The sequence below is a fragment of the Marmota monax genome, unplaced genomic scaffold, assembly GCF_021218885.2.
Source record: "Marmota monax isolate L192 unplaced genomic scaffold, Marmota_monax_Labrador192_F-V1.1 WCK01_AAM20220418_F8-fsc00176, whole genome shotgun sequence".
NCBI classification, from domain to species: Eukaryota; Metazoa; Chordata; class Mammalia; order Rodentia; family Sciuridae; genus Marmota; species Marmota monax.
The window spans coordinates 1,384,778-1,400,924 of record NW_026694774.1 but is presented as its reverse complement, the minus strand read 5'-3'; the positions used below and the strand labels follow the sequence as shown (position 1 = coordinate 1,400,924).

The following is a 16,147-nucleotide window of genomic DNA, read 5'->3' as shown; positions in this document are numbered from 1 at the left end:
ATCCTCAGAAAAAAATAAAATACTTGGGAATCAACCTAACAAAAGAGGTGAAAGACTTATACAATGAAAACTACAGAACCCTAAAGAGAGAAATAGAAGAAGATCTTAGAAGATGGAAAAATATACCCTGTTCATGGATAGGCAGAACTAACATCATCAAAATGGCGATATTACCAAAAGTTCTCTATAGGTTTAATGCAATGCCAATCAAAATCCCAATGGCATTTCTTGTAGAAATAGAGAAAGCAATCATGAAATTCATATGGAAAAATAAAAGACCCAGAATAGCAAAAACAATGCTAAGCAAGAAGTGTGAATCAGGCGGTATAGCGATACCAGACTTCAAACTATACTACAGAGCAATAGTAACAAAAACAGCATGGTACTGGTACCAAAACAGGCGTGTGGACCAATGGTACAGAATAGAGGACACAGAAACCAATCCACAAAACTACAACTATCTTATATTTGATAAAGGGGCTAAAAGCATGCAATGGAGGAAGGATAGCATCTTCAACAAATGGTGCTGGGAAAACTGGAAATCCATATGCAACAAAATGAAACTGAATCCCTTTCTCTCGCCATGCACAAAAGTGAATTCAAAATGGATCAAGGAACTTGATATCAAATCAGAGACGCGCCGTCTGATAGAAGAAAAAGTTGGCTACGATCTACAGTCAGTGGGGTCGGGCTCCAAATTCCTCAATAGGACACCCATAGCACAAAAGTTAATAACTACAATCAACAAATGGGACTTACTCAAACTAAGAAGTTTTTTCTCAGCAAAAGAAACAATAAGAGAGGTAAATAGGGAGCCTACATCCTGGGAACAAATCTTTACTCCTCACACTTCAGATAGAGCCCTAATATCCAGAGTATACAAAGAACTCAAAAAATTAGACAATAAGAGAACAAACAACCCAATCAACAAATGGGCCAAGGACCTGAACAGACACTTCACAGAGGAGGACATACAGTCAATCAACAAGTACATGAAAAAATGCTCAACATCTCTAGCTGTCAGAGAAATGCAAATCAAAACCACCCTAAGATACCATCTCACTCCAGTAAGATTGGCAGCCATTAGGAAGTCAAACAACAACAAGTGCTGGCGAGGATGTGGGGAAAAGGGTACACTTGTACATTGCTGGTGGGACTGCAGATTGGTGCAGCCAATTTGGAAAGCAGTATGGAGAGTTCTTGGAAAGCTGGGAATGGAGCCACCATTTGACCCAGCTATTCCCCTTCTTGGTCTATTCCCTAAAGACCTAAAAAGAGCATGCTACAGGGACACTGCTACATCGATGTTCATAGCAGCACAGTTCACAATAGCAAGACTGTGGAACCAACCTAGATGCCCTTCAATAGACGAATGGATAAAAAAAATGTGGCATTTATACACAATGGAGTATTACTCTGCATTAAAAAATGACAAAATCATAGAATTTACAGGGAAATGGATGGCATTAGAGCAGATTATGCTAAGTGAAGCTAGCCAATCCCTAAAAAACAAATGCCAAATGTCTTCTTTGATATAAGGAAAGTAACTAAGAACAGAGTAGGGACGAAGAACAGGAGAAGAAGATTAACATTTAACAGGGATGAGAGGTGGGAGGGAAAGGGAGAGAGAAGGTAAATTGCACGGTAATGGAAGGAGACCCTCAGGGTTATACAGTGGAGGGGGTAGAGAGAGAGGAGGGGAGGGGAGGGGAGAGGTGGGGAGGGGGGAGGGTGGATGATGGGAAAGGCAGCGGAGCACAACAGACACTAGTATGGCAATTTGTAAATCAATGGATGTGTAACTGATGTGAATCTGCAATCTGTGTATGGGGTGAAGGTGGGAGTTCATAACCCACTAGAATCAAAGTGTGGAATATGATATGTCAAGAAATTTGTAATGTTTTGAACAACCCACAATAAAAAATTAAAAAAAAAAAAAAAAAAAAAAAAAAAAAAAAAAAAAAATCGATTGGCAACTAAAAAAAATATTAAAAAAATAAATAAATGTGAATATTTGGAGTTTTACCAGCATGATGGAATAAAATTTGGTATTTGTTGGATCTGCTTTATACTACTGTCTAAGGCTATTTTTCTCTTTAACTTCCAAAGCAATATAGACATTTTGCAATATCAAAATGTTAAAACAGGGGATGAGTTGTAGCTCAGTGGTAGAGCACTTGCCTAGCACATGTGAGGCCCTGGGTTAGATCCTCAGCACCACATAAAAATATATTAAAAAATAAAGGTATTGACAACTACAACTAAAAAGTAAATATTTTTTTTTAAATCTTAAAACAATTATTAAACTGACATACCATAAAAATATATCCCAATGTCTAAAATTTTAAACCTCAACTACCTTTCAAAAAATTGGTCTAACAATTCTAGACTAATGGTTCAGATTTTCTCTATAGTAGTCATTCCATACTCCCAACCAAGAACGTTATAGAACTTAGAGTTCTTGACATGTAGTATATTTATTTGGCTAGTTCTACCTATATATGCCAAATTTAATGTTTCACAAATATCACTAAATTCATTGGGTTGCAAATATCAAAGTTTTGATGCTATCAGAAATTCAAAGTGAATATGTCTAATTCCAAACACAATGTTAGAATTTAGAAAATTTAACAGATTGGTAAACTAAAGCACAGGGGGCTGCTTTAGAAAAAAAATATATAAATTAATAGAATCAAAATTTCCAAAATTCTTCCTAACAAAATTCTCTCTATGAGTATACCCGTTTGACACCTTTCCATTTCATAAAATAACATACACCTATGTATGAAATTGTGGTCACAACTGTATATCAAAAACAGAAGAGTTCTTGCCTTCTAAGAGCTTAGAATCTATTTTCCAAGCAAATATGTATGCTTTCATTTTAGATCAATATCATCCCTAACCATATATTAGTGGGCTCTACCAATATTAGTTATTATTGATTTAATTAGGAATTAAGAAAAAATATAAAACAATTATATATTATTTATTATATAATTATTATAACAAAATGTAAAAATAATTTAGTTGGCATTGATTTTTACACCTAAATTTAATGAATATAAAAATGGAATTATAAAAGAACACATTCTTTCATAAAATCAATAACCAAAAATACAATTACAGAGTGAAATCACAGAGTATAACAGTAGTAGAAAGTAGTAGCTTCATACTTTTTTTCTGCAATAAATAAGCTTAATTTCTCTTTTAAATTCATTTTAGAAGGAGCTTCAAATTATACTTTGAAAATTCTAATTAAAAACTTTAGTTCTCAAAATTTTCCATTTTATTACTCTTAAAGTAACAAGGGGCCATAAAAGAAAACTTTCTTTTCTAGGCCATAACATTTATGTGACTATGATTGTGTGTAAATATATGTATGTATGTGTATTCACCCCAGTTCAAATGAAAGGGATACAAAGATGTGTTCACTCTGTGGTTTCAAGTATGCCTTGGCACACTGCCACATGCCTCCAAGGGCACACATCTAAGATGCAAAGCTTTAGGTCTAACAAAACATTGTTCTAATGCACTAAAAGTGTTTCAACAACATAGATTTCTGTCAACAGATGAATGGATATACAAAATGTTGTTTTCCTATACTATGAAATACAATTTGAGAATACAAATGAATGAAGTACTAAAACATGCTACAACATGAATGACACTTGAAGTTATTTTAAGTAAAAGAAAGCCAGACAAAAAGGCCCTATGTTGTATGATTTCATTTATATGAAATATTCAGAATAGGAAAATTCATAGATTAGTGAATGCCTAGTAGTGGTGAAGAGAGAGAAGATGGGGAATAACTGCTGGTGAGTATGAGGGGTTTTAATTTGTTTTTTAGGTAACACAATATTCTAAAATTACTCCAAGGTAATGGTTGCACAATTCTCTGAATATACTAAAAACCACTGAACTGCAAATCTTAAGAGAGGTGAGTAGTATGGTATATGAATCATATCTCAATAAAAATAAAGAAGGAAAAACATGTATAAAATATTAAATAGCATGTTTTATTTCCCTAGCAACTAAAGTAAAATAAAGTATTAATGAAATAATGGATTAATTATACTTCAAGGCACTGAGGATGAACAATGGAAAAGAAAATTAAGAGGAATACCAAGTAAGTATTCACCAGCATCAATCAGATGATTTTCATTCTTTGGAAGGAAACACATTCTACTTGCTAAAAGGAACATCTTCAAGAGTGAAGGGGGTCATGGCAATTTCACAACTGTTACAGATGAGGTTATGTTTTGTATTAAACAGGAAAAATACTATATTAACTTCCATTTTTAAAATATCAATTTTAAATAGTAAAAAAGTAGAGTTGACATTTCAACCAAAAGTTGCTTATATTGAAATTAAAGTATTCCAGTGTGCTGAAAACTATCACCTTTTGAGCCAAGAATTCATAAGGCCACATATAATCTCTTATTTTTTAGCCATGTTGTATTTCTTGTAGAATTTATTTTGTACATGTTTCCATGCCAAATAATTTCTAACTCAACACAATTCATTTATCTTTTAGGAGAATAAGTTCATGACTCCTTTCTATATCATCAATTAACTACACAGGCATTCCAATCCTTACCATATTCAAACTTAATGTATCCAAGTTTACTCAGGCTTACAGAAGTGTCAAAGAATCATAGAACTAGAGAGTATCTTAATGTTCTTTAGTCTAACCCACTCTTAAAAGTGAATTCAGTTATTTAGCCAAGTTCACACACCTAATAAACAGAACCTCCATGTCTAGAATCCACTCATTACTCTGGGCTTTTCAATATGGAACCAAATGACATATTCAATGACATTTTCCAAAAATAGTAGTATCATTTTCTTAATTAAGCCAAGTATCATGGGTTCCAGTTCTCTATCAGTAATTTCAGTTTTAAAAACTCTATCACATGTTTTCTGTTTACCTATTATCCTGATTTACCATTTGTCTTTTCTGCTTTTACTCAGATCTTGAGTTTTTATGATTACTTTCCTGCTTTTTTATTTCAGATATTTCTATCTTCTCTGTAATTCAGACCAACCCTGCCTGAATTCAATTTTTTTTGTTGACTATCAATAGAGTTTTAGCATCTCTATCAAAATGACTACTTTTTAGGGGTTACTAAAACACTTAACCACAAAAGAAGGGAGTTTTTTTCTTTAGAAAGAAAAATGTGGGGCTGGGGATGTGGCTCAAGCGGTAGCACGCTCGCCTGGCATGCGTGCGGCCCAGGTTCGATCCTCAGCACCACATACAAACAAAGATGTTGTGTCCACCGAAAACCAAAAAATAAATATTAAAATTTTATCTCTCTCTCTCTCATCTCTCACTCTAAAAAAAAAAAGAAAAGAAAAATGTGGGGCTGGGGTGGGGGCTCAGTGGTAGGTTGCTTGCCTGGCACATGTGAGGTACCGAGTTTGATCCTCAGCATCACATAAAAATAAATAAATAAAATAAAGATATTGTGTCAATATACAACTAAGAAATATTTAAAAAAAAGAAAAATGTATGCTATTAATAACAACTTTCTAAGGAAAAAGCATCAGAATAAAATTAATTACCAAGTCCATGATTTTTATCTCTACCACTTTATAAGCATCTAACTACTTTGAATTGAAGAAAATACTTCCTTTTCCAGCTTTATTAACAATAAAACTTAAAATATGTTAGAAAACCAATTTAAAATTTCCTACATGTGGGAATTTTTATATTCACACATATACACACACATATTCATAATATGACATAATTATGTACTTACTAATGTGCAACCTAAGCTTTTCATTTCCAGTAACATATTATCTCTATATTCCAAGTTTCCTTACTTCAATCCTCCCACAAATTATAAGAATGATTTAAATATACCACTGATACATAGCTTATTTAAAGCCAATAAGCTCTATAATTTTATATTCCTAGTAAGAGAATAATTTTTCATTGTTAATTCATCCCTTCTTTAATTTCTTTTTTGGTATTTAGTATGTTCTTACTTTTAAAAAATATAAAAATACAACAAAGAAAATGCTTTACCAAAATCCTGCATAATCATGGTATGGGCCATTCTAGAGTCTGATGTATGCAATCCAAGACTTCCACCACCTGAATCCATACTTAGCAAAGTTCACTCAAAAATATCTGTAAAAGAAATGGTTTTAAAAATAGTTTAAATACATTTAGCCCAAGTCAGTTGTTCTGACAAAAAAAAAAAAAGGCAATTGAAAATATGCTTCTCAACCAGGTGTGCAAAGCTTATTACAAAACAAACAAAAATCCTCAAAACCTGATTAGATGGTTTACGTGATGACCATAATTAAAAGAAGGGGTAGGTAGTGAAGTAAACCAAAGATTATGGAGAATTAGGACAGTAAAGGTGATGAGGCAGAGAGAAGTGATAGAAGCAACCAAAAGAACAAAACTGCAGCACTGAGATTAAGGTTAAAATATAGGTTATAAAAGAAGAAAAAGAACAAGATGAAAACGGACAATAGTTGGGATATTTATACATTACTAGAGGACTCAGATGTCTAGTATTAGTGAATTTCATCCAGTAGCTCTCATCCATTTCTTCCAGACCCAGATCAGCCCTGGAGCGGAGCTCTGCAGATTGTATTCACCTCTGGCTCCTGGGGTTCTACTTATAATGTAAATGTTTTATCCCAGTTTCCCTGGAGTTCTTTGAACCAGTAAGGACTTCTGGCCTCACTCTACTACATTCTCTTGTCTCACAGTTTTGAGGACTCATGAAACATGACTGCTTCCTAAATATGGTAAAGATAAGATCAATCACATACAAACATTTAGCAAAGCGTTTCAGCATATCATTTGTAATTATACAACTGATTTTTTTCAGTAATGATTAATAAAATAATGCTAGCCACATGGTGGTTTTGAAACCAAGGCTCAACTTATTTCATTTCAAATAATTTATCATATATTTAAGAATATCAGATGGTAAGAAACAGAAAGCCAAATGCCATCACTCAACCTAATTCTTATAATTACTTATGTGAATTTCCCTTTCAAATGTAAGATCCTAAGTAAAACAAACAAAAAAGTATCAATTTCATAAGGAATTTATCACATTTTCATTTAGAAATATTTACTACTTTGGGATATACTTCACAAAAGATGAGGTTACGGAAAATCAAAGTTTTACAAAGTTGTCCTGTAAAACAAAATCTTTTCTTAGATGCTCAGAGATTGCTAAGTTGTCTTTTTTTTTTCCTTTGCTTTAAGGCTCTAGAGATACAAAAGAGGTAGAAGAACCTCTCTGGGTAACTCCTTAGCAACATTTGAGTTATATACAATGTATATATAAATATGCTACAGCAATGAGTGACATTTCTATTTATCAAAGGATTTAGATAAAATCACTTTGTTTATACCTGAACAAAATTACCTAATTTTAGAAATTCTTAGCTTTTTAAAATTCTTTTTTCAAACATCAAGTCATTTTCAACCTTTCTGCTAAGCAAAATGAGGTCAAGAGGCCAAGAGAGTTCTGAATAAATTATCTGTATGTTCATAAAATAAATTAAAATGCAATAAGGACTTGTTTTTAACACTTAAAACAATGTACTATTTGGTTTTTAATTTGATTAATTGCTCTCTTTATACATAACAAAACAATTATAAATGCCTTAAATTTTAGTTTAATTGTTAAATAAAATATTAAATAATTTGTTAATCACCTTTATATGATTGCCTTGAAGAAACTGTAGATTTTCTTATCACATTGTAAAGTAAAATCTGCAGCAATTTCTCTTTATTTTTCCTTCTGAACTATGTTATTTTCTTTGGGAAAATGTTCTTTTTACCTATTGTAAAGATATATTCAAAATTAGATATTTCAAAACATTTTAAACCAAAACCCTTACACAACTTAGGAATGTTTTTCTTTACACTTCAACTTTCAGGATGAGGTTGGGAAAAGCTCATATGCTCAAATCTGTGTTTATTCAAAAAGCAATCAAAGAGATGCCAACAGAAATAACTATCTACTGCAACATGTGCATTGTTATTACACTTAGAATTTGATTAAATTGATTAAACACTTGATTAAACCAATATCTTCTCCAAAATGTATTTTAAAAACCACTAGCAACACATTATTTTGAAAAGAGAACCAAGAGCAAGGTTTATCCTTGTAAATCCATACAAAAATATCCACCCTAGTACTCAATTGAAGTGTAAAAATTACAACACATAATTCAACTACTATGAGAAGTATCACACTGCATGAATACCAAATAAATTAGTACACCATTTTCACATATAGGAAGTTTCAATTAGATCAATAATAAATGAAGCAAGAGAACAGCAGTTTGTTAAGCATTCAATAACCAGTAGATAGCTAGATTTCTCAGTCTTCTCTAGAGTGTATCTCAAAATTCTCACAGTATGGAGGTAACACCAAGTATGCTTCAAGTAAATATCTTTCCATCAATGCATGAGGAACGAAAATAGAATTTTACTCCCATATGTCTCCTCTAAACATAGCTCATTCAGGACCAAGCTTCTCAGTGTTGTCAATAGGGTGAAACACAGAAGAGAAATGATAAGGCAGCAGAGCAAGAGAATGCGAAAGTAGTATTTGCAGATAGGAGACAAAGGAACCCTGGCAAGTAGCAGTATTGCAGCTTTGGACGCAGCCCTCTTCCCGCATAAGTCTCCCTTTCCCACGACCATGCCAAGTTTCAATCATTTCAAGCAGAACGCATACACGTGCCCTTTCGGATATTACCCATCGGTCTTGATCTTAAACCGAAGGGGAGAACCTTCGTACTGGAAATGAAGAGACCGACAAGACAAGAATATCTTTTCCTCCCCTCCTCCTCCTTCTCACTTGGCGCAGCGGTCGCCACCGACACTACCCACGCCGTGCTGCCCAGCTCCTCAGCCTCCTCCCGCTCCCTCTGCCCTGCTACGTGGGAGACGGCTGGGAACCAAAATGGTGGTGTTTTAGTGGAGGCGACAGTTGCCGCACACAGCACCCCCCCTCACAGGCTGTGAAGGCTCTCTACTCCCTATTCCCTAAAATGCCCGATTGAGTGCCACTTCCTCTCAAATGCTGCTATCCCTCACGCATTCCAAAGGTCACCAGCAGCCTGGGCAGGGGACAGAAGCGACACTGTGGGTGGGGGGGCGCGACTGAAAGGAACATGGTGGGGGGTCGTTGAGAGAAAATGTCAAGGGGACGCCGCATTCTTCACTTCATCGTTTTGTTTTCCGCCATTTTCCCGTCACCCTAAACCACCGACGGCCTCAACGACGGCTTTAGTTCTCTGAGGCTCTGGCGTAGGGTAAGAAGAGATTGGCTGTGTGTTTATATGTGTGTCGTGGGGTTGGGGGGGACCCCTGCTTTCTTCAAATTCTCCAGCCCCTGCCTGCCGCTGAGGAGAAGACTGTTCGCCTGAGGGTGAGGAAAGCCTAGGGACTAGACGCCACTTCCATTGTTCCCTTCTCCCTACACTGTATACTGGGTGTGAGCTTCTCCTCTCCTCACACAAGAGGCACTGAACACGGCGGACCCGAGTCCCTCTAGTTTCTCCTCAGTAGTCTCCTTACCTGCGGCTGCCGCCACCGCCAACGCTGCCGCCGCCGCAGCCGCCAGTCGGACTAGGACCGTGATGTAGATTGCTGCGGGGGGCGGCAGCTGTGGATCCGTAAGGTCCTCACATTAAGGTTTCCGAGGTTCCGCAGCCGGAGCCAATCACAAGCTACTCTGCGACTGGGAGGCGCGTCGCCTTGTTCTCCTTTATATCGCTGCTGACATGCTGAGGTTGCATTACGTCACGCTACCCTTGCTGCAGGGTAGGGGGCCATGGAGGGAGCGCGCGCAGGCGCGCGCGCGGGAGATTGAAGAGTCCGCGCTGGGTTTGTGCTTGGAGACCCCGCGGGCTTGCTGCGGGTAATGCAGCGCTGGCCGAATCCAAATGCGCAAGCCCAGATCTTGGCGCGCCCCTGAGGAGTTTCTGTGGGAGGATTTTCTGTTTTCCAGGTTTCCCGACGGAGATGAAGAGGGTGGGGAGGGGAAAATCAATGACAGAATGACCACTCCTTGAACCTTTAATAGATATTGGATGGCGTTAAAAAAAAATGGTCCAACCCTCGAGGATTTGACAAATCAGGCTGACCAGACCAGAGATAAGAGGTGTTCATCTCTACCAAAAAAAAAAAAAAGAAAGAAAAGAAAACTGTGTTTTGCTGTTTCCCTCCCTCTTTCCCTTCATTCCTTTTATATTTCTTAATGGTAGACAGTAATGAAGAAAGTAGACTTAAAAGCAAGGAAGGGAAAGGAGGACGAGGGACCTAAATGCAGTGAACACTAAATATTTCTTGAACGTGTCACTTTCAGTTTTTGTCAACATATGGAGAACAGTGAGAAATTGTGTGGAGGAGGGGTGGAGAAAAGAGTGAAGAGATATGACTGAAAGGTTGGTAGGGACTAGGTTGCATTTGTAAATTATCTTTTATTCTGACAATTTATATTTAATTCTAGAATCATATTGAAATTGATAGCAGTATTTTAGTGGAGAAAGGATACAATCCTTTATGAGGAACTCATTACCTGTGTATAAATAATTTGAATATTTATAAATAAAATATGTTATTGTGGATTATCTAGAAGACAAGATGTGAAAGCACTAGTACAAGATCTGTCTCATATCAGTACAGGAGGTAATAAACTTTAAATGGCCAGACAGCAAATGTTTTAATTTTGTAAATATATAGTAACAAGTAATTTTTAAATGGGGGGGGGGGCGCGGGGGAGGATAGTATCCTGGACCTCACACGCTGCATAAGTGCTCTACCACTGGGCTAGCCTAGTAAAATATCACTACTATCCTAGTAAAATATCCTTATCACAACTACTCTACTCTGCCATAGTAGGCTCGAAGCAGCCATAGAGGAAATATACAATTGAGTATGGCTGTTATACAATAGAATTTTATTCATGAACACTAACATTAGGATTTTATTTCATTTTTTGTGTCATTAAAATTATTCTTGAAATTTTTTTTAAGTATTTGAAACTGTAAAAAACTTTCTTAGTTACAGGCCATAAAAAAAAGAAACAAACCAGGCAGCAGTACATATGTGGTGTGTGGACCATAGTTTTACCATTCTAGTAGCTGTCATTCATTTATACTTTTATTTTCCTTCCTAGATGAAGAAAGATATTTTATGAGTTTATTCCCATGCATGAAATGTATTTCCATATTTTATATCCTGGCAAACACTACTTAATGGTCTTCTCCTATAGCACTCTGCTAAGTAGTCCCTCTATTTTCCTATACTCCTAGTGACAATTCCAACAGATAACTAAGAAAAGAAAGTTGAAAAAGTTGTAGAGTTTTTATATCAATCATCTTTGTGAATTTTACACTGTGGTAGATAATTTTTAAAACTTGAAGATCATCCTTTCTCTTTTTTCTCTCCAAACATCTGGTCAATCAAAATATCCTGAGAATTCTACCTCCCTAATATCTGTGTGATTGAACATTTCCCCCACTTCCTAATATTATTACTTTGTTCACATTCACTAACAATTTTAGGGTATTGATTTAACATTCAAGCAGCCATCTTAATGTTAACCACCATCTTATGTTTCCTTTTCCTATACTTACCGAACTACCCCCACCCCCATTATTGACCTACCCCATGGTACCATAACCCTAAGCCAATCCCAAAAGGACACGACCCCTTTGCTCTGGAAAGCCCTACTGTACCATCCACCTAAGGCAAATCACAAATCCTTTGCTATACCCTCACCTGCCTAGCTCTGATGCAAGCACTCCAGCCTATCCCATAACACCACAACTACAACTCCAAAACCCTACTCCACAAAAGCTGAACACCCGAACATCTTGGGGCCTCTCTCTCCTATAGAGATATGGCCTTTATTTGTCAGCTTTATTTGTATCTCTGCCTGGTCTCTGTCTTTCATTATCTTTAATTTCTCTCTTGCCCATCTCTTGCTTTCCCTTCACACATTCTTTCTTACCTTCATTATTATAGCACTCTGCTAAGTAGTCCCTCTGTGTTCCTATACTCAAAAAAATGCCAAAATTTTAAAAATATCACCAAATCAGAAAAATATCTCAAATTGAGCTTCCCCATTCCTTTCTCACTTCAGTTGACAAATCTGACTGTTATAATCTCTTCTGACTCATATCTTTCCTAAAAGTCTCTCTACTCCACTTGATATCTCTTTTTTTCTTTTCTTTCTTTTTTTATTTTCTTTTTAAAATATTTTTATTAGTTGTTGATGAACCTTTACTTATTTACTTATTTACATATGGTGTTGAGAATTGAAACCAGTGCCTCACACATGCCAAGCAAGTGCTCTACCACTGAGCCACAACCCCAGCCTTTTTCTTTTTTTAAATTTAATTTTTAATTTGTTTTAGTTACTTATAAATGACAGTAGAATGCATTTTGACACATTGTACACAAATGGAGCACAACTTCTACTTCCTCTGGCTGAACATGGTGCAGAATCACACTTGTAGCATAATCATACATGTATATAGGATAATAATGTTAATAATGTCAGTCTCATTTCACTGTCCTTCCCATCAATGCAACCCCTCCCCTCCCTGAACTCCCCTCTGCACAATCCAAAGTTCCTTCATTCTTCCCTACTCCTTCCATTATGGATTAACATCTGCTTACCAGAGAAAACATTCTAGGCCTTTGGTTTTTGGGGTTTGGCTTATCTTGCTTAGCAGCTCCATTCATTTTCCACTTAATATCTTTTGCAGTGTAGAATCTACAGCAACACAGAGTTAACTTGTATAACAAGATTAATATCTCACTACTCTGCTTAAACTTTGCTGTCAATTGCTATTAGATCTCATGGCACCCAAGTAAGGACAGGATAGTTATAATTCTAGCTAGCAACCGTGGGGAAGACCATTCACACATGCCTTTTGGGTATTTGTTCAACATGTATAGGAAATAACTACTTTGTGGAAAAACTATTAAGCAAGGCAGTTTATGCTGTTTTAAGAATAGTGCTGTTTTATATCCATGCTTTAGAATTTCTGCAGTTGCACAGTAGCTACAAGACCAATAATATTAATAAGGTGCTATTAATCAATTTAATTTATAGTTTTCTTGGTTTTGTAACTTGATACCTTCATCCCCTCTACTTCCCTCTTCGAATCTTAGCCAAGTAAAAGTTGTGTATTATGGGACATTTAGACACCAAATACTGTTAGCTCTTCTTCCTTCTATTGTTACCAGATGGAGATTTTCCTCAACTCCTGTCTTTATGAAACAAAGATTTGTCAAGAGACACACTTAGAAAAAACATAGAGTTTTTTAGTGAGATGAAAATAAGCTGGGACATAGAGCAGGCCTCCTCCAAGAGGGGAAGGGATATGGGGTTTCCTGCAAGGCAGGTCTTTAAATTTTGTCTGGGACCCTCCCCCATACATTATGAATTTGGAGTGGGGTTATTGTAGTTTCCTGCCATGACTTAGTGCTGCACCTGTGCCAATTTCGCTACAATGTAAAATTTCCAGCATAGACTTCAGCCATTTTCTCCAAGTTGACCAATAGCTATCTGGCCACAAGAAAGCAGTCCCTCAGAAGTGCAACATTCAGATGGGTGCCAGCCAGGGACAGAGCCTGAATTTCCTTTCCCCACTTCCCTTACTCATGTCTATCTAGGCACCTATCCTAATATGACTATGGAGTCACAGTTTATCATCAACTATACTAAATTTTATCTCAGATTCCTCTATGAAAACTTTTCCTCCTTCTTGCTTTCTCTGTAGTCTTCACGACTCCTAAGAAGATAATCCAAAATAAATGAAGACCACCTTATTACTGAATACAGTTTTACAGTACCAACACTCACATTTGTATTATTTACAGGCACACTATCACCAGACAGTACTGATTTAATTGTCCTGAGATGATTTGAAATAAAGGCATCAGACTTCATTTGTAAATTATATGGTTCCACCAGGTGTGCTGTACAGAGTACAATTTCTTCATAGAGTGGTGGGGGAAGTGAGTCATTCCATAGCATACAATAAGGAAAGCCACAATCAATATGCCATTGCAGAGTCATATTCATGTGGTGAGCTGCATTTTTGTTTCAGCAAAACAATATAATATATAATATTGAATAAATACTGTTAATTTATTAGTTTTGCTATTTATTGTTTGGTTTATAATTGTAAAAACATCATAAGCCCAAAGCATATCTACATTGCTCTACTATTGTTCTTGTTTAAATGAAAGTATAAAAAACTTAATTTAAGTTACCACTGAAGAATACAGTTTTTCCTTAAAATAGTCTATAATAAAAAATATAAAATGACACACAAAAGCCTGTAAATATCATCCTATGCAAAAAGTACCAGAACTCCTTGGGGGAAATAGCTAATTCCAGAATTCAGATGAGAAATAAATATGATGAGAGTGTGTCATTTTGTTGTCAGAGGGCAAAGAAACCATTAAGACTAATGTGATCATGGCCAAAGTATACTTAAGCATAAAAATAACAGTTCCTTGGAATGATGGCAACATATCAAATATATAAAAAAAATTATGAGCTGAGTAAGGATAAATATTAGAGAAATCCTCCCATTCCCAAAGAAAAACATCAATGTTTGCCATTTTTCTTTTATATATAAAACATCATCTCTATATTCTGTCAATTAACAATGAAAAGTACACACCATTTTATTCTGCTTTTCCTGTACAATTTCAAGATGAATAAATAGGATTAGTTGGATTAGACAACTTTTTTGTTTGTTTTTCAGGAAGTACCATTAGTAAATGTAGCCAATTACCATTTTAGAAGCACAAATGAAATAACAGACCCAAGCAAGATCATCAGTGAATGAAACATGAAATACTATGGAAACCATTATGGAAGTTCTTCAAAAAAATTAAAAATGAAGGTCTGGGGTTGTGGCTTAGTGGTATCGCACTTGCCCAGCACATGTGAGGCACTGGGTTCGATTCTCAGCACCACATATAAATAAATAAAATAAAGGTCTATCAACAACCCCCCCCCAAAATGGAACTACTATATGATCCAGTCATATTGTTCTTCCATATTTATTCAAAGTAATTAAAGACAGCTTACTCTAGAGATACATGCATTTCTGTGTTTATTGCAACACAATTTACAATAGACAAGTTATGAAATCTGTTTAGGTGTTCATCAACAGAAGAACTTATGGAGAAAATTCATATATTTTATGTATATATATATATATATATATATATATATATATATATATATAGAGAGAGAGAGAGAGAGAGAGAGAGAGAGAATGGAGTTTTATTCAGCCATAAAGAAGAATGAAATGATGTCATTTGCAGGAAAATGAATAAAATTAGAAAGCATTAAGTTAATTGAAATAAGCCAGGCTCAGAAATACAAGTATCACCTATTTACCATCACGCATGAAGTTAGAGAATAAAAAGAAAAAAGAGAGTGCAGTTATGAAAATGCAGGAGAGATAATTAGGGTAGAAGAAGGGGACTGAAAGAGGCAAGGGTAAGCGGGGGTGAGAGTAATGGGAAATGGTGAGTTGTTGATCAGTGGGTATAACATTTCAGTTACACAAGATGACTAAGTCATAGAAATATTCTTTACAGCACTGTTTATTTAGTTAATATACTGTACTTTAAAATTAAATACATGTCATGGGAGTTGATCTCATGTTAAGTTTGTTTACCATGATAAATAAATAAAAAGCAATGTGTGATGGCACATACCTTCAATCCTAGTTGACTCAAAAGATGGTTGTTTTTCAAGTGTCTGTCTTATTTTAATTAGAATAATATAATCTATGTTTCTCTCTTATCACAAATTGCAGGATTGTCTTCATTTTAATAGCAAGTATCCCAATGTATCTATGTATCACCTTTTTTACCCGTTCATTATTAGTTGGACTTACAAATTGTTTTCAAATTTTGGCTATTGTGAACAGTGCTGCAGTAAGCATGGTAGTGTGGATATCTCTTCCAGATCCTTATTTCAATTCTTTTGGATATATACTCAGAATTTGAATTGTAGATCATCTGTATTTTTATTTTCAATTTTCTGAGGAAACTCCATACTGCCTTCTATGATGGTTGTACTAATTTTCCTTTTCACTAACAACATAC

General features: G+C 35.5%; 1 protein-coding gene across 6 annotated transcripts in view; it reads right to left on the bottom strand.

Annotated features, from left to right (window-relative positions):
* Nucleotides 1-9,913, bottom strand: part of Znf711 (zinc finger protein 711) — a 35,705-nt gene extending 25,792 nt beyond the window's left edge. The window contains exons 1-4 of one of the 6 annotated variants that reach the window (XM_046425374.2): nt 9,572-9,913; nt 7,696-7,821; nt 6,508-6,762; nt 6,035-6,139 (exon numbers count right to left, since the gene is read on the bottom strand). In XM_046425374.2, the coding sequence (XP_046281330.1) occupies nt 6,035-6,113 (79 nt within the window). In that variant the 5' untranslated portion in view covers nt 6,114-6,139; nt 6,508-6,762; nt 7,696-7,821; nt 9,572-9,913. The remainder of the gene's footprint in view (nt 1-6,034; nt 6,140-6,507; nt 6,763-7,695; nt 7,822-9,571) is intronic. The other 5 variants (XM_046425373.2, XM_046425375.2, XM_058572926.1 and 2 more) reach the window with 5 other exon arrangements.
* Nucleotides 9,914-16,147: the final 6,234 nt, after the last annotated feature.